This window comes from Nicotiana attenuata, chromosome 2 (assembly GCF_001879085.1).
Source record: "Nicotiana attenuata strain UT chromosome 2, NIATTr2, whole genome shotgun sequence".
In the NCBI taxonomy this organism is placed as follows: domain Eukaryota; kingdom Viridiplantae; phylum Streptophyta; class Magnoliopsida; order Solanales; family Solanaceae; genus Nicotiana; species Nicotiana attenuata.
This window is the reverse complement of record NC_031990.1, coordinates 45,934,742-45,960,044: the sequence shown is the minus strand read 5'-3', so window position 1 is coordinate 45,960,044 and position 25,303 is coordinate 45,934,742. Positions and strand designations below refer to the sequence as shown.

At 41.1% G+C, this 25,303-nt stretch overlaps 2 protein-coding genes across 2 annotated transcripts; both read left to right on the top strand.

The window, feature by feature from the left end:
• On the top strand, positions 4,008-4,838 carry LOC109219088. The gene has a single exon (XM_019383512.1). It carries the CDS (start codon positions 4,008-4,010, stop codon positions 4,836-4,838), a length of 831 nt encoding a protein of 276 aa, XP_019239057.1.
• Positions 4,937-6,947, top strand: LOC109219081. Its single transcript, XM_019383504.1, has 3 exons — positions 4,937-5,862; positions 5,983-6,145; positions 6,192-6,947. The coding sequence occupies exons 1-3, from the start codon at positions 4,937-4,939 to the stop codon at positions 6,945-6,947; spliced, it is 1,845 nt and encodes a 614-aa protein (XP_019239049.1).

The following is a 25,303-nucleotide window of genomic DNA, read 5'->3' as shown; positions in this document are numbered from 1 at the left end:
TCTCCACGAGCCTCTGTATCCTGACGGTCTGCCAGTGCATACAAGCGATTTCGTCCACTGCCTGCATTATTAGACTTTGCTGCGCCGCGCCCTTGCTGAGCCTGAGAGTTATGATGGGTTGTTGAATTAGTGGACTGAGCTACATTGCCTCCATTGTACTGCTTTGCCGATGGACAATCCCTCAAGAAGTGGCCCTGCTGACCGCACCCAAAGCAACCATTTGTGCCCAAACGACACAACCCTGGGTGCCTCTTACCACACGTGTTGCAAATAGGGTGACCAGGGACTCTGTAGCCCACACTAGCCTGTGACTGTGAGTCTGCTGTTCTGAAATTCTGGTTTTTCTTGTTAAACTTTGACCTCTGAACTGGTGCACTAGCTGAAGATGGAGCGGGTCCTGATTTTGATTTCCTGAAGAACTGGCGATTGCCTCCTGCTTGAGATCCCCCATGGCTGAAATTTCCTGCAGACTTAGCTCTCTTGCTAAATTCCCTCTCCTTCTCTCTCCGTAGCTGCTCTTCTTCCTTCAACCTATCTTCATTCCCTTGAACAAAGGCAACCATCTTAGTGATGGTCATGTCATTATTCTGAGCAGCTATATTAGCATCAGCAAACAAATCATCTGAAAGCCCCAACACAAACCGCCTAACTCTGGCCCTCATATCACGTACCATTTCCGGAGCATACTTGGCCAGAGAGACGAACTTGAGGTAGTACTCATTCACACTCATATCATTCTGTCTGAGTCTCTCAAACTCCAAAGCCTTAGCTTCCAAAACCTCAATGGGTAGAAAGTGCTCAAGGAACGCATCTGCAAACTCCTTCCAAGTCGCAGGATCCACATCCTCCCCTCGAGACTCTTCCCATGTTTCATACCAAGTGTTGGCAACATCCTTCAGCTGGTACGCAGCAAGCTCTGCTGCCTCAGTGTTTGTAGCATGCATCACTCGAAATATCTTCTGAAGCTCATCAATGAAGTTCTACGGATCCTCATCCTTTTTGGAGCCTGTGAAGACGGGAGGTTTCATGTTGAGGAATTCCCTAGACCTAGAACTACCCGTCTCATGAACACCACTGGTCCCCTGCCTTTGAGCCTGGGTAGAAACAATCTGGATGAGCAACTAAATAGCTCCCCTGACATCCATGTCTGAAGCACTGGGCACTGAACCCGGTGCAACCCCCCCTAGGCCGGAGTGTCCTCCTCCTGAGCAGCATTAGCTGTGGCCCCCTGGCTAGTAGCTGAGGCCCTCCTAGTGTACTTTCTTTTTGCAGGCATTTTTCTGAATTACGCAATTCACACGGGTTAGAAAGATTCCTGAAAGCATAGCTCTAACTGCACGATCTAGAGTATGAAAGAAATGGAACAATCCTAGATGTCTTGGTGGTCAACTGTTTACATGTGTGGCACGCACACACACATAAAAGAGACCCCACTGGACACGGCTTCATAGACTTCCCAGGACTCTTGAACCTAGGGCTCTGATACCAAGCTTTGTCACGCCCCAAACTATGGCCTGGGCGTAACACGACACTCGGTGCCTGACTGCATGCGATCGTGCGAACCAACTGTATGGCTGGATCAACATGTGGTATAATTATGAGCTAGAGGTAAATGTAAATCAGGATAGTCTGCTAAAAAGTCTGATTGAAATATCATAGATGCGGAAAAATACTGAAAGGTTTGCAAGTATAAACAAGTAATCGACAAGGCTAACACATGAAAGCCTGCTAATATCTGACTGACTGGGTTATACTCTACGAAGCCTCTAAAGAATACTGAAAACGCAAACTGTTTATCGGGACAAGGTCCTCGGTATACCTTATTAACTGAAATACTATAATGACTAAAAAAAAGAGAGATAAGGCCCCGAAAGACTGGGGCTCACCAATAGCTGATACGATATGTCCTAGCAAGCTGAATCGTCGACCTGTAAATCGTTACCTGCATCACGAGATACAGGCCCCGGGCAAAAAGGGCGTCAGTACATTTGAATTGTACTGGTATGTAAAATAGCTGAACAAAAGAACTGTAAATACTAAAACTGAAACTGAACCGCTAGCTGAAAAACTGATAACTGAACAAGGAAGTAAGGATGTGAATACTCCCTCTTCTGAATGATGAACAACCTGTTTAACTGAATATTAAACTGCGGCCTTAGGCCCTATATATATATATATATATATGTGCACAACTGCGCCTCGGGCCCAAGTATATGTATACATAACTGCGGCTTCAGGCCCAAAGATGCATAAAGCATAAACTGCGGCCTCAGGCCCAAATACAGGTGTTCAACATTCAAGAATATAAAATCAGGAACTGAGAATCATATTACAATACATGATACTGAAATAATGAGCCATACTGGGTACATGATACTGGAATAGTGAATAGGATTAGACTGAGATGAGTATTCATAACAAGTTGATTTGTCATAACAGAAACTCATAGAATATCGAATGATTATGAGACTATGCCATCTAGAGAATAGAAGTCCTACTGCTGATCAGGGAACTAAGGCATAGTTCCTTTCTGAGGAGACCGGTAATGATCATAATGAATGGGACGTAGGGAGAATCATAGACATTCCCAAACGTAAAGAGTTAGCCTTACATACCTTAACTTCCTGCTCTTGAGCGTAATACAACGTTTGTCAATCCTTTCAACTTCAATCTATAGCAATACAAGTCACAGGGATTCCATATTAGCTATAAATGCTCATGTTTTGGTCACTTAAGCATTTTGTCAAACACTTGGTAAGAATAAAGCTTCATAGTCCTTATTAATGGTGTCTCTACACCCAACAACCCATTCTCTTGTTCCTAGATAAATTCTAAGGTCTCAAATGATTACGCCAACATTATTCTTCATCACCCATAAGGCAAACAACACTCTTAAACAATAATAAACACTCAACACCCCAACCCTTTAATCGTTCATGCTTTTCTATCAACCCCAACAACTCATGTCTCATGAACTAGGATTTATAATCATTAAACCAATGCTAGAATCAATTAGAGGGTGAAGACATTACCTTTTCGAAGTTCAAACCCTTGATTTTCGAGTTCTAGGCTTCCTTCTCTCAACAATGATATCCCAATCGAATATCTAATAATATGGAGGGTTTACCCATGTTAATAAGATGTTGGAAAAGTGAAATCAACTTAGAATCACCATTCGAACTTACCTTGGGTGGTGGAAGGACCCTTAAGGAGTTAGGTTTTTGAGAGTTTCCCTTTCTAGAGCAAGTTTTTATGTTTTGGGGCTGTGGGGGACGAAATATAGCTTTAAAACGACCCCCCACGCGCGAGTTCGCGCACCTAGAGGCTTGTTCGCGCGAGAGTTCACGCTCAACGGCAGTAACACTGCCTCCCACGCGCGAGTTCGCGCACCTGGAGGTTTGTTCGCACGAGTGTTCGCGCATACGCGTACTGTTCCGAAAAACGCACATAATGTTTTGCACAAAGATCCGTTCAGGCTCCATAATATATAATTGGAAAGCTATTTCAAAGGCCTACAACTTTCATGCATTGCGTTTTCCTCAATTCCTTACACATCTCCAATAAAACTTGATGGAAGACAGACCTTCCGCAACTTAGTCGATTTTTGTCAAATCTTATGCACCTCTCTTTCCATTTTGATTTTTGAAACAACTATTTTACCCACAATCATCCCGTTGGGACTTCACATGTTCAAAATATAACCTTACCACTCATTTACCACATTCACACCTAAGCCGAATATACAGGGTGTTACAAAATAACAATAAAATTTCTATATATCTAAATCTTTAGAACAAATCCCCAATCAAAATCGTATCATGAAATACTCAAGAAAATTCTCAAAAGAATAATTTCTTGCAAAAATTACAATAATAAAGTCCACCATGTAAATAGAGGAGCAACTGATACATGGTCAAGTCAGAGTTATTGCAAAAGCTGTTATATTTGGTTTCTCAGCAATATATGGATTGCATACTGTTAAAGATAGATTGAAGCTATGGGACAAGATGAGGCAAATCCACAGCATTCAACAAGGACCTTGGCTAGGTATGGGAGACTATAATGCTGTAGTACATCCACAAGATAGACTATGTGGTACAGAGGTTCAAGATATGGAAACAAAAGATTTTAAGGAGTATATGAGGGATACAGGGATGAATGAGTTGCAGTATGTGGGGAGGAACTACACCTGGACTAATAATCATACCTATAGCAGAATTGATAGGGGACTTGTAAATGTAACTTGGATGATGACAATGCCAAATGTGAAAGTTCAGGTGCTAGAACCAATGGTATCTGATCACTCACCACTGAAGTTAGTAATCTGTCAGGCACAAGGAAAGAAGAACAAGCCATTCAAGTTCTTTAACTGTATTGCTGACCACCCTCAATTCATGCAACACATTGAAGAAGCTTGGAAGGACAGAAGCACAAATGGTAGAATGCAGACAGTATGGAACAATCTTAAAGGGGTAAAGGAGGCCATCAAGAATCTAAACACTCAGCATTACAAAGGGGTTGATGGAAAGATAAAAGAGATAAGGAGGGAGTTGCAGGGAATACAAGAGGAAATGAGCTCAAAACTGCAGAATAAGGAATTGATTGACAAAGAAAAAGAGCTGAAGGGTGAGTTAGAAAAATGGGGAAAGATAGAAGAAAGCATATACAAGCAAAAGTCAAGAGTGCAATGGTTGAAGTTGGGAGATTCTAATTCAGCCTACTTCTTTGCACAAATGAAGAATAGGAGTTACTTGAATGGAATTCAAAGCTTAACAAATGAGGTGGGAGCTCAGCTTATAATGGAGGATGATATAGATCAAGAGCTGAAAGCATACTAGCCATCAATCCAAATGTCATGAAGTTGGGAGCAACATTAAATAGAGGCCAACAGGTTCAATTAATAAAGCTAGTCTCCAAGGAGGAAGTGTGGGAAGCCATGAAGGATATTAGTGATCTTAAAGCACCTGGTTATGATGGGTTTAATGCTTTATTTTTCAAGAAGACTTGGCAGATTGTAGGTGAGGATATAACAATGGCAGTGATGGAATTCTTTGAAACAGCACATATGCATAAACCTATCAACTGTACAGCAATAACCTTAGTGCCTAAAGTCAGAAATCCTGTGAGTGTTAAAGAATATAGACCTATCTCATGCTGCACAGTTCTATACAAGGTGATCTCCAAGGTTATAACCAAGAGATTGCAGAAAGTTATGGATGATTTAGTTGACAACACACAGTCAGCTTTTGTGCCTGGAAGAGTGATAACTGATAACATAATTCTAAGCCATGAACTAGTGAAAGGCTATGGAAGGAGAGGAGTATCACCCAGATATATGATGAAACTAGATATGCAGAAAGCCTATGACTCAATTGATTGGCCATTCATGGAACAAGTTCTGAATGCACTGACTTTCCCAGACAAATTTGTGAAATGGATTATGACATGCATGGAGACTGTCACTTATACTGTGATGATAAATGGAAACCTGACAAAACCATTTGATGCCAAGAAGGGGTTAAGGCAAGAAGACCCTATGTCTCCATTTTTGTTTGTGCTGGCAATGGAGTACTTAACAAGAAGCCTCAAAACACCGAACCAGATCCCAGATTTCAACTACCATCCCAAGTGTGCAAAGATGAAAATCTTGCAGCTTGGATTTGCTGATGACCTTTTATTGTTTTGCAGGGGTGATATAGGTTCAATAAAGCTTTTGTTCCAATGCTTCATGGAGTTCTCAAATGCTTCTGGACTGGTGATCAATAAACACAAAAGTTCTATCTTCTTTGGTGGAGTATCACAAGCTGATCAGGAGGGAATCCTAGAGTTTCCAGGAATTCAAAAGGGTGAGCTACCAGTAAGGTATCTAGGTGCCCCATTAAGCTAAAAAAGAATATCCATAGCCCAGTGCCAACCTCTAATTGACAAGATAATGGGAAGAATAGAGTCATGGACTGCCAAATTTCTGTCTTATACTGGCAGAGTCCAACTGATAAAGAGTGTGCTGTTTTCTATACAGACATACTGGGCACAGATCTTTGTATTGCCTAAAAAGATCACAAAGTTAATTGAAGCAATGTGTAGAAGTTTTTTGTGGACAGGAGATGGAAGTATATCAAAAAAGGCTCTACTGGCATGGGAGAAAGTTTGCTTACCTAAATCTGCAGGGGGCTTCAACATTATGAATATAGCTATGTGGAACAAGTCTGCCATCTGCAAACAATTCTGGAATTTGTGCAAGGAGAAAAAGAAACTGTGGATACACAGCTATTACATCAAAGGAAGGCCTCATATGGGATGTTCAACTGAAACAAGCATCTTGGTTGGTAAATAATATCATAAAAGCAAAGGAGACATTCATGGAGGCAGGGCTCAGCTATGAAGATATCATGAATATGCAAAGCTGCTCAATTAAAAACATATATCACAGGCTGCGTGGAAGATTTGAGAAAGTTAGTTGGAGAAGGGTAGTCTGCCATAATACAGGATGCCCAAGATGGACATTTATACTAACTGTGGCAGCTCATGGGAAGCTATACACAAAGGATAGATTGCAGAAGTGGGGAATGCAGGTGGATCGGGAATGTGTCTTGTGCAAGCAAGCCAATGAAACTATACAACACTTGTTCTTTGAATGCACATATGCAAAAGCATTGTGGAGCACACTGTTAGCATGTCAAGGAATTAGAAGACCTGTAGCTGGTTGGGATAAAGAACTACGATGGGCTGAGAAGAAGACTAAAAGGAAAACAACTGCTGCAGAGTTGTACAAAATGACAGTAGCAACAACAATATACCATGTTTGGCAAGAAAGGAATACTAGAATTTTTCAAGCAAATGTGACAGGTTGGGAAGCAGTTAGTAAGAAGATCATTCAAGAGCTACATTGTCGAAGTACCAAACATACAGTGGGAATGCTACATAGACTAGATTGGTACCCAGTGTAATAGTTAGATACAAGTGTAAATAACAGTTCATGGGGAGGGGTGTGATGTATAGGAAAAAGGTATTTTGTAAGGGTTTGATTTTCTTGTAAATATTTTCCCTGGTAATACAAAAGATTTATTTACCAAAAAAAAATCCACCATGCAATTTCCCCAAATACGTAAATCGCCCCAAAAAAGTTCTAGCTAAACTCACATCAACATAATCTTTAGGTAATTTCCCAGATAAGAAAATTCTTAGGTAAATCCCCAAGAAATATCCCTAACTAAATCTACAGCAACAACATTCCCAGGTAATTCTACAGCTAAAAGAATTTCCAAGTAAATTTCCAAGAAAATATCCCCAGGTAAAATTCGCAGCAGCAATATCTCCAGCTAATTCCCCAAATAAGGAAATCCCAAAGAAAATATCCCCAACTAAATTCACATGTAGAGTTACTTAAGGATTTTCCTACAGATTAACATAGGATTTTTTCCATTTTCTTTGTCTTTTTACCTGAGAATTTTCATACGGAAATGTACATACCGATTAGTTTTCCCAGGTAATATTTTGGCGGATAATGGCGCCAAAGTTACCTACGGATTATCCTAGTAAATTATATTTTGCAGGTAAAATATTTTAAATTCAATATTCCCCATGAAAATCCGCATGTATTATCTGCCAATAAAATCCCCAGGTAATTAGTACTTTTCTTGTAGTAAAACGCGGTTCTGCGTCTCTGCTTCTGCGGACAAAACGCACTTCTACGCACACGCTTCTGCGGACAATGTCCGCTTCTGCTATCCTAGGCGTTCCTAGCCATATCCTTTTCTGCGATGCATTACCCGCATCGGCGAGTCCGCTTCTGCGGAATATGGACCGCACCAGTGGTCCCAACTGGTCATGACAATATTCGCTTCTGCGGCTCGAGGGTCGCTCCTGTAGCACCACACCTGATAAGTGGGGATTTTGACTACTTATTAGCGTTTTTTTACTTTCGTTTTAGTCCAAAAGTGTTTAACTTTATTCCCAAAAATTGATGAAATATGCTTAATTGTAGGAGTATTGCAAAATGAGCCACAAAGATGAAATCCATCTCAAGAAGGAGTGATCTGAACTCAAGGATAAAAATCAGGCAAAATGGCTCAAGTGCGTACCACAGAATGTGAAGGAAGTCCCAAGAGTAATGTGCGGACCGCACAATTATTGTGCGGCCGCAGAAGCTAGATCAGAGCTAAAGTTCAGAGAGTCACACTTCAAGCCTAATAGAAATGCAGACCGCACAATTATCGTGCGGCCGCAGAAGTCAGCCACGCGACCACACTAAGAATTGTGCGGTCCGCAGAAGGGCCCTGTGCGGCCGCACTCAGATTTGTGCGGACCGTAGAACATGAGACATGCGGCCGCATTCCAGAATTGTGCGGCCGCAGATCCAGCTCCTGTCAAGATTGAAGAATTGTGCAGACCTCACATGGAATTGTGCGGCCGCAGAACCTCTGAAAGGGCATTTTTGATCGAAATTTTCAGCTTTATATAAATAGACTTGTTTTACAAAATTAGGTCAAGATTTGAATATTGGAACTCCTGTAGCCGTTGTTCCTTACTACTTTAGGCAACTTTATCTTACTTTGGTGATTTAACAATGGATTTTTGTCTTTTAATTGAATATGAGTTTTATCATCTTTTCTTCCTTGTTTTCTTCTATACCCATTACAGTAGCTAGATTCTTAACTAGGGTTGTGACCCGATCCTAGTGTGTAAACCTAATGGGTATTTAATTTATGGCTTGTTTATGGTTGGTTGTTGATTATTTAGCCTTGTTCTTGCTTTTTATTGTAGAATTAATGGTTGCAAAAATTGGTTCATGCCTATTTGACTTTGTCTCTACTTGAGAAAGAGAGACTTAGTCTAGGAAAACTTGGCTAACAAGAATTTGGGATGAAATCAAGAGATAGATAGTCCCAATTAACGGGTTGAACCTAGAGATAGTAAAACCCGACTTGAGCATTTTATCAACTGTTTGGTTTAATACCCATTTGGACTTGAGAAAGCCAAAATTGGGCAAAACCACTCTCTTAACGAGAAGTATTGAGTGGGTAATTGGGTGTTGATAGCTATAATACACCCCGACCAACAAAACAAGCTTTAAAGTTTACAATGGCAAACACCTAGTGAATGTCATAGCCCCAGGCCTTTTATCATATGAAAACAACAACAAAAACACAATTTCTTAGTTTCAATTATTTGTATTGCAATCTTGGTTTAATTTAGAAGTAAAAACAAACTATATTTGTGGAAGTGCAATTTAGATACTTCATGTACTTAGTCCAAATATATACTACTTTATCCCATTCATATAGCTCCCTGTAGAATTCGACCCCGACTCTTAGTTGGGTCTTGCTATTGCATCGATCATTTTACAACCTTTAATAGAGGTGTGACTTGGATGAGATTAACTTTTGGCGCCATTGCCGGGAGCTAAAAACGGATTTAGATATATATATATATATATATATATATATATATATATATATATATATTTGGTTTTGTGTGTGAATTGTCTACTTTTCCTTCCGGGTTACTAATCTTTTTTATGAAACAATTGTAGGTGAAACAATGGCTCTCAACAACAATGATCCTCTTGGGAACATGCCTATGGGGATGTGGACGTGGAAGATGATCAAGTTGAAGAGGTTCCTCTTGAACCTCAAGCAAATAGATGAGGCCGACCGCTTCAAGACAACGTTCCCGTTCCACCCCACCTCCACCAAGAGCGGCTCCACACCGGGTGTTGCCGAATAAAGGGTATGCAAGTGCTATTGTCCCACCCCCCATTAGGGCGGGCAACTTTCAAATCACGAATGTAATGCTCACATTGCTAGAGCAACGAGGATTCTTCATCGGGGCTCCGAGACAAAATGCATACAAGCACTTGAAGGGGTTTGTAGACAGTTGCTAGGGGAGTAAACAGACAAACGTCTTCGAGGATATGTTAAGGTTGAGGCTATTTCCCTTCTCTCTATGGGGGAAAGCCTTGGATTGGTGAGAGAGATTGCCAAACCATTTCCATCCATACATATGATGAATCGTCGGAGAAATTTATTTCCAAGTTCTTTTCTCCTGGGCATATGGGTACTCTTAGAGACGAGATTCTAGCATTCAAACAAGAACCCAACGATCCTTTGCATGAGATATGTGAGAGGTACCGAACAATGGTCAAAGAGTGCCCCAATAATGCCATGATGGAGGCTATGATTCAACAAACGTTCTATAGGGGGATGAACACTACTAATCAATGTGTAGTCAACAAACTTGCCAGTGGAAATTTCATGACAACGCCATATGCGGAAGCTTGTGAGATCTTAGACGAAATGGCGGATACTTCATCGTCATGGCAAAGTAGAGCAAACATTCCTCAAGGTGATCCAAATGTGATTCACCTACATAAAGAATTGCATGATCATGGGCAAGCAATTGCCGAATTGACCACCACAATGAATCAATTAGCCAATGCTCAACTTCAACAATTGCAAGGTCCTAAGCAAGTCAATGGCATGGAGGGTGTTAATATGATGGTAAATAAGAGAAGACAAAAGGGTCCACAAGTGCAAAACCGTGTGGAGAATTATGTACAAGATGATAGTGAGTTTGACCAAGATGAATCTTACAATGAACAAGAGAAGGAAGTTAATATGTGAACAACTTCCAAGGGCAAAGAAACAACTCTCAAAGCCTGAATCAACAATAATGGCGGCTTCAAGGAAATTAAGGGAATTGTAATTCTAACAACCAAGGTAATTGGAATGGTGGTAATGACCAAGGGAATCGGAACAATAAAAACAATCAAGGAAATTGGAATGGTCAAAATAACCAAGGCAATTGGAGTGGCAATAGTCAAGGACATTGAGGAGGCAACAACCAAGGGGATGGAACAATAATCAAGGAAATCAAGGGTTGGGATTTCAAAGGCCCCTAATGTATCAACAACCAAGCAACCCGCCTCCTTATACTTCCCATGGTCCAAGCTCTTCCAACAATGAGATGGGACGAATTGAGAACATGTTCAAAAAAATATTGGAGAAGAATGCCGACTTTGATGCTCAACTAGCCTCTCACAACACTTCAATTCGCAATTTGGAAGTTCAATTAGGGCAAATCGGGAAGCTTTAAACACTCGTCCTAAGGGGACACTACCAAGTGACACGGTGGTGAACCCAAAGGGAGGGAACAACACGGGACATGCCATGGACGTTACTACAAGGAGTGGAAAATGTGGGGGTGCAACCACCTCAAATCAAAGAAAAATTATGGATGATGAGCAAGTGGTACAAGAAGATGAGATCCCGGACAATGAAGTGCAAGCAAATGATAAGGTAAGAATTGATATTGATGACAGTGTAGAGGAGACTTGTGAGGAAGTGAACCCGTCTAAGGAGCACATTGTTGACATACCGGAACTGGTAGTGCCAAAGGCTAAGGCACCAATACCTAGGCATCCTCCTCTATATCCTCAAAGGCTTGCCAAGTAAAATGGCGAGAACCAATTCAAAAAGTTCTTTGACATGATTAAGAGTCTATCTATCAACGTGCCATTCGTTGAGGTTTTAGAGAAAATGCCCGGTTATGCAAAGTTCATGAAGGACTTGGTGACAAAGAAGAGGCCGATGAATTGTGAAACTATAAAGATGACTCATCAAGTGAGTGAAATTGTGCATTCAATGGCCCCTAAATTGGAAGATCCCGACGCTTTCACAATCCCTTGTACCATTGGAAGTGCCGAATTTGCTAAAGCTCTTTGTGATCTTGGGGCAAGTATCAACTTGATGCCCTATTTGGTTTTCAAAACTTTGGGTAGGCAACCAAGATCCACATCTATGAGATTACAAATGGCGGATCGTACCATGAAGAGACGGTTGGGTATCATTGATAATGTGTTGGTTCGTGTTGACAAATTCATTCTCCTGACGGATTTTGTTATTCTTGATTGTGAGGTTGATTATGAGGTGCCGATCATTCTTGGGAGACCTTTCCTTTCTACGGGGAAGGATCTAGTTGATGTTGAAGCTGGACAACTTACTTTCCGGGTTGGTGATGAGGAAGTGGTTTTCCATGTGTGCAAGTCTATGAGGCAACCCAATAGCAATGAGGTGTGCTCTTTTGTGGACTTGGTGACCGATGTGATCATTGATGAAACAAGTGTTGTGATGAATGTTGATGATACTTTGAAGTCCGTATTGCTCAATTGTGATGATCAAGAAATGGAGGGTTATGTGGAATGTGTGAATGCTTTGCAAGGAATAGGGTCATACACTTCTGAGCCCCGCAAATTGTCCTTAGATATTGAGAATAGAACCACTCCTCCAACAAAGCCTTTAATTGAGGAGCCTCCCATTTTGGAGTTGAAGCCATTGCCTCCACATCTTCGGTATGAATTTCTTGGCCCTTCTTCTGCTTTACCGGTTATTTTTTCCTCTTGTTTGACTAACGTGCGGGTAGATTCTACATTGGCGCTGCTACAAAAGAGGAAAAAGGATATTGGATGGACTTTGGTGGATATTCGGGGGATAAGCCCCGCATTTTTCATGCACAAGATCAACTTGGAGGAAGGTGCCAAACCATCTATTGAACATCAAAGGAGACTCAATGAAGCCATGCAAGTAGTTGTCAAGAAGGAGGTCATCAAGTGGTTGGATGCCGGGGTTGTTTACCCCATTTTCGATAGTTTGTGGACTTCTCCGATGCAATGTGTCCCAAAGAAAGGGGGCATGACGGTGGTCACCAATGACAGGAATGAGTTGATTCCTACAAGAATGGTGACCGGGTGGAGAGTGTGTATGGACTATCGCAAGCTCAACAAAGTCACAAGGAAAAATTATTTCCCACTTCCCTTCCTTGATCAAATGCTTGATAGGTTGGCCGGCCATTCTTTCTGTTGTTTCCTTGATGGGAATTCCGTCTATAATCAAATTCTTATTGCCTCAGACGATCAAGAGAAAACTACTTTCGCATGTCCTTATGGTACTTTCGCATTCTCGCGGATTCCAATTGGGTTGTGCAATGCACGCAACTTTTCAAAAGTGTATGATGGCTATCTTCACGGGCATGGTGGAGGATTTTCTTGAAGTCTTCATGGACGATTTTTCAGTGGTCGGGGATTCTTTTGATGATTGTCTAGAAAACTCGAACAAAGTGTTGGCAAGATGTGAAGAAACAAACTTGGTTCTCAATTGGGAGAAGTGTCATGTAATGGTCGAGGAAGGCATTGTCCTTGGCCAAAAGATCTCAAAGAATGGCATTGAAGTCGACAAGGCAAAGATTGAGGTGATTTCAAAACTTCCACCTCCAACTTCAGTCAAAGGCGTGCGGAGTTTCTTAGGCCATGCGGGATTTTACCGGCGTTTCATCAAGGACTTCTCTAAAGTGGTAAACCCATTGTGCAACCTTTTGGAGAAAGATGCCAAGTTCCATTTCAATGATGATCGCATGAGATCCTTTGAGTTGCTAAAGCTCAAGTTGACCACTATCCCATTATCACAACTCCAAATTGGAATGTTCCCTTTGAGCTCATGTGCGATGCAAGTGATGTAGCGGTAGGGGCTATTTTGGGGCAAAGTATCAACAAGATCTTTCATCCGGCTTATTATGCAAGCAAGACCAAGAATAGTGCCCAAGTCAACTACACTGTTACAGAGAAAGAGCTCTTTGCCATTGTCTTTGCTATGGGGAAGTTTCGCCCATACTTGATGGGTACAAAAGTGATTGTTCATACAGATCATGCGGCACTCCGTTATCTTATGAGCTAGAAAGATTCCAACTCCCGTTTGATGAGATGGGTACTTTTGTTGCAAGAGTTTTATATTGATATCCAAGATCAAAAAGGGAGTGAAAACCAAGCGGCGGACCACTTGTCTCATTTCGAGGAGGAGGGGAGGCCGCATGATGGCCTTGAAATCAATGACTCCTTCCCTGATTAGCAACTTTTGGCTATTTCTATGAAAGAGGTGCCTTGGTTTGCGGATCTAGCTAACTATCTTGTGAGTGGTATCATTCTGGTTGAGTTCTCTTCAAATCAAAGGAAGAAGTTCAAACGGGATTGTCAAGATTATTATTGGGATGAACCGTACCTTTTCCGGATTTGTATGGATGGAGTGATTAGAAGATGTGTACCGGAGGAGGAAAAATTTAAAATTCTTGGGGCTTGTCATTCTTCACCTTATGGTGGTCACCATGGTGGAGCAAGAACGACGGCCAAAGTATTGAGTGGCGGTTTCTGTTGGCCCACCCTTTAGAAAGATGCAAGTGATCTTTTCAAGCGTTGTGATGAGTGTCAAAGGGCTGGTGGAATCTCATAGAAGAATAAAATGCCCCTCACCACCATTTTAGAGATTGACATTTTCGTTGTGTGGGGTATTGACTTCATGGGTCCCTTTGTGAGTTCTTGTGGAAACACCTACATCTTGGTCATGGTTGATTATATGTCCAAATGGGTTGAGGTCGTTCCTTTGCCCAATAATGAAGCGAGAAGTGTGTTGTCATTTTTGAAGAAGAACATCTTTACAAGATTTGGTACTCCAAGGGATATTATAAGTGATGGGGGATCGCATTTTTGCAACAAGGCTTTCGATACCTTACTCTCCAAGAATGGTGTCACTCAAAAAGTGAAACCTCCCTATCACCCTCAAGCAAGTGGTCAAGTGGAAGTCTCCAACCGGGAGATAAAGAGCATTCTATCCAAAAAAAAGAATGCTGACCGGACGGATTGGTCCAAGAAACTCGATAATGCTCTATGGGCTTATAGGACTGCCTACAAAACACCGATTGGAATGTCTCTATACCGGTTGGTGTTCGGGAAAGCTTGTCATCTTCCAATTGAACTTGAGCATAAAACTATATGGGCTTTAAAGAAGCTAAATCTTGAGTGGGATGTCGCCGCAAACTTAAGGGTGGCACAATTTAATGAGCTAGATGAATTCTGGTACCATGCCTACACAAGTTCGTCCCTATACAAGGAGAAGATGAAGTACCTCCATGACAAATACATTCGGAACAAGGAGTTTAAAGAAATTGATCTTGTGTTGTTGTTTAATTCTCGATTATGGATGTTTCCGGGAAAGTTGAAGTCTAAATGGAGTGGCCCGTTCGAGGTTGTGGGTGTGACACTGTTACACCCTGCAGTATTACGATGATGTTACGCAAACTTAAGGGTGGCACAATTGAATGAGCTAGATGAATTCTGGTACCATGCCTACACAAGTTCGTCCTTATACAAGGAGAAGATGAAGTACCTCCATGACAAGTACATTAGGAACAAGGAGTTTAAGAAGGTGATCTTGTGTTGTTGTTCAATTCTCAATTACGGATGTTTCCGGAAAAGTTAAAGTCTAAATGGAGTGGCCTATTCGAGGTTGTGGATGTGACACTGTTACGCCCCGTAGTGTTACGATGATGTTACTCTCCGTAGTATTATATTACGATAATGTTACGCTCCGCGGTATTATATTACGACGATGTTACACCCTGTTGTATTGTACGATGAATTTATCGTAAGATAATTGCATCAGTTCAAGGACAAGATTATTGGAGATTATAAGTATAATGCTATTTCAAGCAAGTGATAAGTAACTTCGTGAAGTTGAGAGTGTAAGCGAATAAAAGAAAATGAGTTTCGTCGAAGTTTGACATTTTGGGATAAAATACGGTCCGAGCTATAATACCCAGTATTTATGGACTAGTGCCATACAAGGTACCACATGAACATGATAGTAAGGTGTATAAAGTGTGTTAAAAGTGAGTAATATTTTAAGTAATTTGAGATAATTCTTAATTATGTAGACATGGTTAATTAATAAGTGGGAGATTAACTAATTAATTCAATATTTGGATAAGGTTTGATGAACCCACGTGGCAGCAAGTGGGAAAAGACTAAAAACAATCTAATCTAAGGGTGACTCTTGATTTTAAGTAGTTAGGTGTCACATGGACAGTATTCTTAGTCATCCCTACACTTTACTAGTCATAAATTCATGAATTATCACCAACATATTAGTCATGCTTACACCTTATCTTCATAATTTTTTTGGGGGAGTTATAGAAAGTGAAAAGGCAAGAACGAAAAGGTGAGGGGATTTGAGAATTCCTTCAAGACTTCTTAGAATAATAGCAATGTGATTTTGCGATTCTAAGTGAGTACACTACAATCTCTCTCAAAAATATTATATAGATTTTTCCCAACTTTGATTCCCCAGTAACTAATTAGAAGCCGACTCTTTCTCCTGCTAACTACTTTAACCTACTTCCGATTGATCTATTCCCCGATGCAGCGCTTTGATCCGTCGTTACATGTTTTTTGCCAAAGACATGTGTTAGAGCGGTTGTCAAGAGAATCGCATTAGGTATGTTAAGGCTAATCCTTCTTTCTTTTGGCATGATCCAAGTTACAATACATAAATATAATGTTATTCCATAAGTGGTTCTACTCTTATTAATTAAGGATGTCTATGTTATTCATTCCTGTAAAGTGATATTCAAGCATGTCTAAACATATTCCTAAGTCTCTATTGAGGTATTTGATAAAAATGTTAATGTTTATAATATAGTGATACATGCATCTTCATGCATTTACCACCGTGCTACGGCCGGTCAGGCAGTCATGCATTTACCATCAAGCTATGGTCGATCGGGCAGTCATGCATTTACCACTGCGCTATGGCCGGTCGGGCAGTTACCACCGGTTGGCCAGTTATGTATCATTATTTACCACCGCTTGGGCAATTATGCATTTACCACCGAGCTATGGCCGGTTGGGCAGTTACCACTGGTCAGTTGCACAGTCATGCATCATACGATATGGATAATAGAAATAGTCTCAAAGAGAAGCATTATATATGTAAGTATGATAAGTATTCATATACTGTGGCACTTTAGAGATTCAGGTTGTTTCTTATATGTCTTTAATTAATGTTGACTTATTGTTATGTTTCGGTTCCGCCTTATGTACTTGTTACATTATTCGTACTGACGTCCTTTTATTAGGGACGCTGCATTCCTGCCTGCAGGTATAGATAATTAGTTTGACAAGTCCTCATAGTAGACGAGGTCAGCATTCACCGAAGGATCGGTAAGACTCCACCTCATTCGGAGTGCAGCCGAGTCTATAACTCATTAGAGTTTTGCTACAGACTTATGGGTAGGCCGGTACCCTGTCCCATTTGATGTCAAATAATCTTAGAGGCTTTGTAGACAGAGATTCATTTTGTACAATATGGCAAAGGCCTTGACGGCCCCTATGTATTCATGTTTTAAGAACGAGGGTTCATTGATATATCGTTTGCCCACTTATAGTTATACATTATGAGTTATGGACATGTTGGCCCAAGATAGTTACAAAAGAGAAACAAATGAGTTATAGAGTGGTTCGCTTGGGCTAGTACGGCACCGGGTGCCAGCCACGCCTCCCCAGGTTGGGGCGTGACAAAGTGGTATCAGAGCGGGTCGTGTCCTAGGAAGTCTACAAAGCGGTGCCTAGTAGAGTCTCACTTTTGGGTTTGTTGCGCGCCACATTTATAATTGAGAGGTTATAGGAAATTTAGGAAATGTTACCCTCTTTTGTGTCCAGATCTTGCCATAGAGCTGAATCGTAAGAAGTCAGTATAAAGCTTTCACCAGATTTTGTATGCACTAGAGGTGCAGGTATTACAGTAGAGATTTAAGGCGTGATTTCTACCTATGTGTAAGGGAGGTTATGAAAGAAACAGAAGATACGGTGCGAGATTGAATGGTATGTAAGGTAAAGGTGAAGAAGATACGAGATACTCAAGTACAAAAGGTTGTGAATAGTCCAGACATCAGATAGAGGTTGGGTTTTAGTTTAGTTTACAAAGGAGAGAAGAGCCGCATAGGCGCATTTACAAGGTCAGAGACATTACAAGATTGGAAGGATTCCGACCACAAGTCGTGGTGTGAGAAAGAGGCCTAAAGGGGGGAATACCCCGTCCTTTGGAATTATTCACAGAACAGTTGCCTAGAGGGCAAGGAGAGTACTAAAGTATTCGGAAGACATAGGTTATGAAAATGATAAGTGCGTTAGTCAACATTCGAGGATGAATTTTTCAAAGGGGAATGATGTTACGCCCACAGTATTAGGATAATGTTACGCTCCCCAGTATTATATTACGATGATGTTACGCTCCGTAGTATTATACTATGACGATGTTACTCCTTGTAGTATTTGTACGATGAATTTGTCGTAAGATAATAGATATCAGTTCAAGGACAAGATTATTTGGAGATTATAAGTATTATGCTATTTCAAGCAACTGATAAGTAACTTCGTGAAGTTGAGAGGGTAAGCGAATCGAAGAAAATGAGTTTCGTCGAAGTTTGACATTTTGGGATAAAATACGGTCCGAGCTATAATACGCGGTATTTATGGACTAGTGCCATACAAGGTACCACATGACCATGATAGTAAGGTGTATAAAGTGTGTTAAAAGTGAGTAAAATTTTAAGTAATTTGAGATATTTCTTAATTATGTGGATAATTGGTTAATTAATGATTTTTAGTGGTATATTAACTAATTAATTCAATATTTGGATAAGATTTGATGAACCCACGTGGCAGCAAGTGGGAAAAGACTAAAAAAAAATCTAGTCTAAGGGTGACTCTTGATTTGAAGTAGTTAGGTGTCACATGGACAATATTCTTAGTCATCCCTACACTTTATTAGTCATAATTTCATGAATTATCACCAACATATTAGTCATCCTTACACCTTATCTTCATAATTTTTTTGGGGTAGTTATAGAAAGTGAAAAGGCAAGAATGAAAAGGTGAGGGGATTTGGGAAATCCTACGAGACTTCTTAGAATAATAACAACGGGATTTTGCGATTCTAAGGGAGTACAACGCAATCTTTCTCAAGAATATTATACGGATTTTCCCCTACTTTTATCCGCCGTTACGTGTTTTTCGCAAAAGACATGTGTTAGAGGGATTGCCAAGAGAATCGGCTCATGTATGTTAAGGCTAAACCTTCTTTCTTTTGGCATGATCCAAGTAACGATAAGTAAACGTAATGCTATTCCATAAGTGGTTCTACTCTTAGCAGTTAAGGATGTCTATTTATTCATTCCTGTAAAGTAATATTCAAGCTTGTCTAAGCATATTCCTAAGTCTCTATTGAGGTATTTGATAAAGATGTTAATGTTTATAATATAGTCTGCATATTCATGCATTTACCATTGTGCTACAGCCGGTTAGGCAGTCATGCATTTACCATCAAGCTACGGCCGGTTGGGCAGTTACATATTTACCACCGAGCTACGGCCGGTCGGGCAGTCATGCATTTACCATTGCGCTACGGCAGATCGGGTAGTTACCACCGGTTGGCCAGTTATGTATCATTATTTACCACCGGTTGGGCAGTTATGCATTTACCACCGAGCTACGGTCGGTTGGCAGTTACCACTGATCAGTTGCACAGTCATGCATCATACGATATGGATAATAAAAATAGTCTCAAAGAGAAGCATTATATATGTAAGTATGATAAGTATTCATATACGGTGGCACTTTAGAGATTCAGGTTGTTTCCTATATGTCTTCAATTAATGTTGATTTATTGTTATGTTTCGGTTCCGCCTTATGTACCCGTTACATTATTCGTACTGACGTCCTTTTGTTAGGGACGCTGCATTCATGCCTGCAGGTATAGATAATTGGTTTGACAAGCCCTCATAGTAGACGAGGTCAGCATTCACCGAAGGATCGGTAAGACTCCACCTCATTCGGAGTGCAGCCGAGTCTATAAGTTATTAGAGTTTTTCTACAGACTTATGGGTAGGCCGGTACCCTGTCCCATTTGATGTCAAATAATCTTAGAGGCTTTGTATACAGAGGTTCATTTTGTACAATATGTCTAAGGCCTTGACGACCCCTATTTATTCATGTTTTAAGAACGATGGTTCATTGATATAGCGTTTGCCCACTTATAGTTATACATAATGAGTTATGGCCATGTTGGCCCATGATAGTTACAGAAGAGAAACAAATGAGTTATAGAGTGGTTCGCTCGGGCTAGTACGACACCGGGTGCCAGCCACGCCTCCCCAGGTTGGGGCGTGATTGACACCCTTTGGGGAATTGGACTTGGAGAATAAAAATGATGAAGTGTTTAGAGTCAATGGCCACCGGGTGAAACATTATCTTGGAAAAGTTGGTGATGGCCACGTCGTGGCAGTGATTCATTTCAAGTGATGATGATAATCTGCATCGTGCCGCGACGTTAAATCAGGCGCTTCTTGGGAGGCAACCCGTGTTTCTTTTTCTTTCTTTTTTTCTTCTTCTTTAGCTAGGTCTTGTTTTGTGCTAACTGGTTTTGAAGTATTGCAGGAATGAGTATGCTTCGCAGGATCTATGCTTAGAAAAATTGGCCAAGTGTGGAAAATGTGCGGACCGCACAAAATTGAGTGCCACAATAGAAAGAAATCTGCGGCCGCACAATTCCTGTGTGGACCGCACAACTAAAAAGCCAAAGGTGCACACTCTCTGAAGTTTGTCTGTTAGAGAAATGGCCAAAGTATGGCCGCACAAGGAAATGTGCGGTCCACACCAAATTCTGCAGTCGCACCCACTAATGTGCGGACCGTAGATCGACAATGGATAAAAGTGGTAACAGGTAAGGAGTGCGGACCGCACACCAAATTGTACGGCCGCACTCAGCTCGTGAATCCTTGCCCTAACCGGCCACCTAGAAATAGTTACTCCTCACCACTGTTCAAACTTTACACTCTCTGAACATTTGACACTAAGGCAAGCACAGTGCACTCAACTGTTTCAAGCATCTCACACTCATTTCATTCTCTTTGATTCTTCCTTGAATCACTACATTACTGGTATGTTCAATCCATCTTTAGATTTTTTAATTTTCTTAATTTTTGTTCATAGTTAGATTGGTTATTTTGAGGCCTAATGTCAAAATTCATCATCATGTGCGCTTAAAATTGTGTGGGTAAATTCCTATTTGCTAATTGGGGGATGGGTAAACTATGTATCATGACTAAATTGCAAATACCATGTCAAATTTATGCTTGAATGAAAAGGCCCTAAGTTAACTACTGTGTGTTTTTGAATTGTGCGGCCGCACAAGAAATTACGCGGTCCGCAGGTCATCAGGCTAGGCCAATTTTTGTGCATTGATTGTGTAGAAAAGTGTGTGCGGCCACAGATCGACCAATTCTCTGTTATGAGAGAGTCGCATTTTTGAAGTTGAAATTGTGCGGCCGCACTCAAAATTGTGTGATCTGCACTTCAATTATGTGGTCGCACTTGAAATTGTGCGGACCGAAGAAACACCACTGCAGCCACACATCAAAATTATGCGGTCCGCACATTCCTATCTGCGACCACACTTAAAAATGTGTGGACCGCACTTCTGTACTCTGCATCTGGTTTTCATCTATAACTCTCTTCAACTATCTGATACTGTAAACTTGAACGCTAACTGATTCCTATTGCTATGTATTGCAGACAATGTTAGATTTCGTGGAAGAGGTGATACATCCAAAGGGAGGGCTGAACCCTCCCGAGGCCGAGGCTGAGGTACCCTACCACTCTCCGCACAAGGAGTTATAACCAAAAAGCCAACAACCGGGAGAGCTCCAGTACCTGCTGAGTTCAGCTCATATGTCCGGACGCATCAGAAGGCAATTTAGTGCAAGAACAGCCTGATGCAGAGTCTCAGCCAAGGCAACTTCCGGGAGGTTCCAACTTAGAGAAGAGCCTTCCACCTCAGCTAGCTCTTCTGAGGGTTCGGAAGATGAAAGGCAGGGTCCAGAGCCCTCATCTTCTCATGCCCCCGCCGCACCAGTTACAGTTGATGATGATGATGATGTTCCGGATGACGGCCGAGGGGGAGATACCCGAGTTGCCGGCCTTGAGAGGTCGAAGAAGAAGGAGGTTTAGGAAGATAGATACGTGAGCCTGACTGCTTTCAACAGGTTCCGAGAGTGCTGGCCTCAGAGATCGCTCACACTTGAGCGCCAATTCCTTTTGAAAGATTTGGATGGATATAACCCGAATGTGACAAGATAGCTTCGGGAGAGAAAAGGGTGGACATGCTTCACTCAAGCTGTGGTCGATGACAAGGAGCACTTAGTCCGGGAATTCTACGCCAATGTGGTGCGTATCAAGAAGGGGACTAAGGTGACTAAAGTGAGCAACCTAAAAGTTCGATTTGATCAGACCTCATTGAACACATATTTGGGGTTCGGGGATGTGGAGTCGGTACAATACTTAGAGAAGTTTTAAATGGGTGATGCAGCTCACCCTTGGCTAGCGGAGATTTTGGAAGCTCCAGGACCACCACCACCATGGATCACAGAAGGGGTTCCCATTCAGCGGAACACCCTCAACTTTGAAGCTAAGGGTTGGCAAACATTTGTGTGCAGCCGAATAGGCCAAGCCAGAATGAAAACAACCCTGTCCCGCGGGTAGTCCTAGTTGCCTCCATCATGGCCGGGTACCCAATCAATGTGGGTGCCATCATGTCGGCCAATATGTCTCTTGTCGGTAGGTAGGGTAAGAGCTCCTACCCGTATCCAAACACTATCACGGAGTATCTTACGGATGTGGTAGTGGACTCAAAGGGTTTTGAAACAAAGGTTTGGGCGAAGCAACCCTTCTCATGGTAGTCTTTGAAGGACCCAAGGAACCTGAAGAACAAGGGTCAGCCAACTACTACCGTGGGCCAGCCTAATGAGCCTTTGGTGGTAGTTACAGCTTCAACTGACATGCCTACCACTACAACCGGGCCTTCTAGCATTACATCTGCCATACCTCCACCTCTATCTTTAGGGCCATCAGCATCAGTTCATGCATCTTCTACTTATCCACTTACGGCGTCGCAAGTCTTCCAGACACCGGAGAGTCTCAATAACTGGATGCAGACAGCTACTGCAAATATGTCTGACCTATCCAGTGTTGTTGCAGCCCAGACATCTACCCCACCTCCCAGATTTCTCCGTCAGCGGAGGAGACTTTGAAGAAGATTCTGGAGAACCATAAGACCATCATGGATACCTTGGTGGCATATGGGACAACAATTGAGGAGCTTGGGAAGCAGGTGAAGAAGATGAGGAAATCTCAGGCTTCAAAGAATCAGTTAACATGTTGAGACAGGAGGTGACCAAGATAGCAGCCGTTGGGGATCTTCCACTTAACTTGCTGATGGAGACAGCTCCACCAGTACCAGTAGAGCCAGCAACACCATCAGCATCAGTGGCACCAGCTGGCCAGTCTGAGGAGCCAGACCTCGCTGTCCACACTGCTGAGGCGGTACGACAGATGTTCGCCAACCCAACTACTCTCCGAGCAGAGGATGATGAGATCCAGTTGGAGGAGCCTGAGGGTGATGACGTTGCTATGGACACAGAGGTGTCCAAGACCACATAGGGAGTCCTCTCCACTCTTTCCCTTCCTTGTTTTTATTCTTTTAAGCATTGGGGATAATGCTTATTCTTATTCTTGGGGTGGAGTTTATTTGATGATATTCTACATTGGCCTGTAATAACTGATAATATTTTACATTTTTTGTTCTTTTTTATTTATGCACATTTTCTTCTCTCTCTATTGATGTATATATTTTCTTTCTCCCTCTCTCATCTTGTATATTCTTTTATGCTTTTAGTAGTTTACTTTATAGCTTCATTATTTTGTTTTTTTCGTAGTCAATGTTTAGTCTAATATCTTCTTATTTACTTTAATAGCTTCTTTTTAATTTAGTAGTTTGTTTTCATGTTTTAGTGATCATAAGCCTTTATTTTTCTTAATGTCACGGTTCTTTCCAAAGGTGGTTTCTTTGTGAACCGGGTGACTCTTTCCAGCGATGGATGGCGTGACAACGTTCTTAAGGGATTGAGTCCGTTTTTGATGTTTAGGTAAAAAATAGTAGTAATAATGAATAAGAGGACCTAACTGAGTAAAACTAGAAGAGTCAAGCATGCTTCACTTGGTACCAATACACTTAACTACATGCTTATGATTAAAACAAGTTCTTGGAAAGAAATAGCTCTAGTTAGTGGCCTTTTGACTCTTGTGCTGACTTAAGCAATCATCGAGTGGTTTAGTCTAACCATTAGTAATTTTTAATCTTGAATATGGTTGTTGTGGGCCCTCCACTCTATCCTCTTTAACAATTCGGCTGTGTGAAGTGAGATGTTTTGTTGCAAGTCCAAGTACCCGTGCGAATGGTCTAGAACTTGCCCCGAATGTATTTCTAGGCAAAATTCTAAGTTTCGGTTGGCTTGAGAAGTGATTGCAGGCTCTCCTTGATCCGTTTGAAATTTCCATGTCCCACCAATGTTGCTATCCCTAGTCAACCCATTTGAGCCTAAGACCTTTCTCATTTGATAACCACGTTACACGCGTTTACCCATTTTGTAGTGACCCTCTCTTGGCACCCAAGCTTTCCTTAACACTCTAGAGAAACAATTGGCTAAAACATAATTTTGGGGGAGAGAAGAGGAGTTTGAAAGAAAGGCAAAAGAAGAGAAAAGAAAAGAAGAAAAGGAAAGGCAAAGAAAAAGAAAGAAAGAACAAAAGAAAATTGCAAAAAAGAAAGTGAATAAGTTGAAGAGTTGAAGGGATTCAAAGAAAAGAAACGATGAAAAGCATGGAGAAAACAAAGAACAAGAAAATGAATAACATGACCAAGAAAGAGTGATGTTAAGTTGTAGACATGTGATTTTTGACCCTCCCCAAGATTTTTTTATATTTTAGCATATAAATATTTAGTTTAGGCCTAATATCGCTATTTCAACTAATTTTGACTCTTTTACTTTATTTCGTCCCAAAAATAAAAATTACAAAAAAATATTTTAGTTTATGTATCTTTCATAAATTTAAATAAAAAAAATATACAAAAATAGTACCTTATTTTTATCTTTATATAATCTTGAAAATACAAAAATAGTTTCATGTTTTAATATAGTTTAGTTTAATTAATCAGGATTAGTTTTTGCATTGTGTAGTATTTTTATCTTATATTAAAGGGAGTTAATTAAGGTGTTGGACCAAAATTTTAAGAGTCTTAGAGCCTAATTTTTGGCCCAATCCGGATTAGCCCATTAAACCCAATACCCAATACCCACTAACCTGACCCTAAGACCTAAAACCTATACTACTTAAAACACCCATCAGCACACTACACAAAGGAGAACTAACCTAGAATCCCTACAAAAAAAAATCACCCCAGCCGCAGACCTAAGAGGACCTAAGACATAGGCAGCACCTTCTTCTTCGTCAAAAAAAACAAGCAGCATCAGCTGCTTATGGAGCTGACAACAAACGACCTCATCCCCTGAAACCAGTGAACCTCCGTTA

Bases quoted from the DNA above. Each gene is read 5' to 3' on its own strand.
- LOC109219088 (XM_019383512.1), top strand. From the start codon at position 4,008: ATGAGGCAAATCCACAGCATTCAACAAGGACCTTGGCTAGGTATGGGA.
- LOC109219081 (XM_019383504.1), top strand. From the start codon at position 4,937: ATGAAGGATATTAGTGATCTTAAAGCACCTGGTTATGATGGGTTTAAT. The intron at 5,863-5,982 runs GTATCTAGGTGC...TTATACTGGCAG, and splicing joins AAGGGTGAGCTACCAGTAAG to AGTCCAACTGATAAAGAGTG. The intron at 6,146-6,191 runs GTTTGCTTACCT...TTATGAATATAG, and splicing joins CTCTACTGGCATGGGAGAAA to CTATGTGGAACAAGTCTGCC.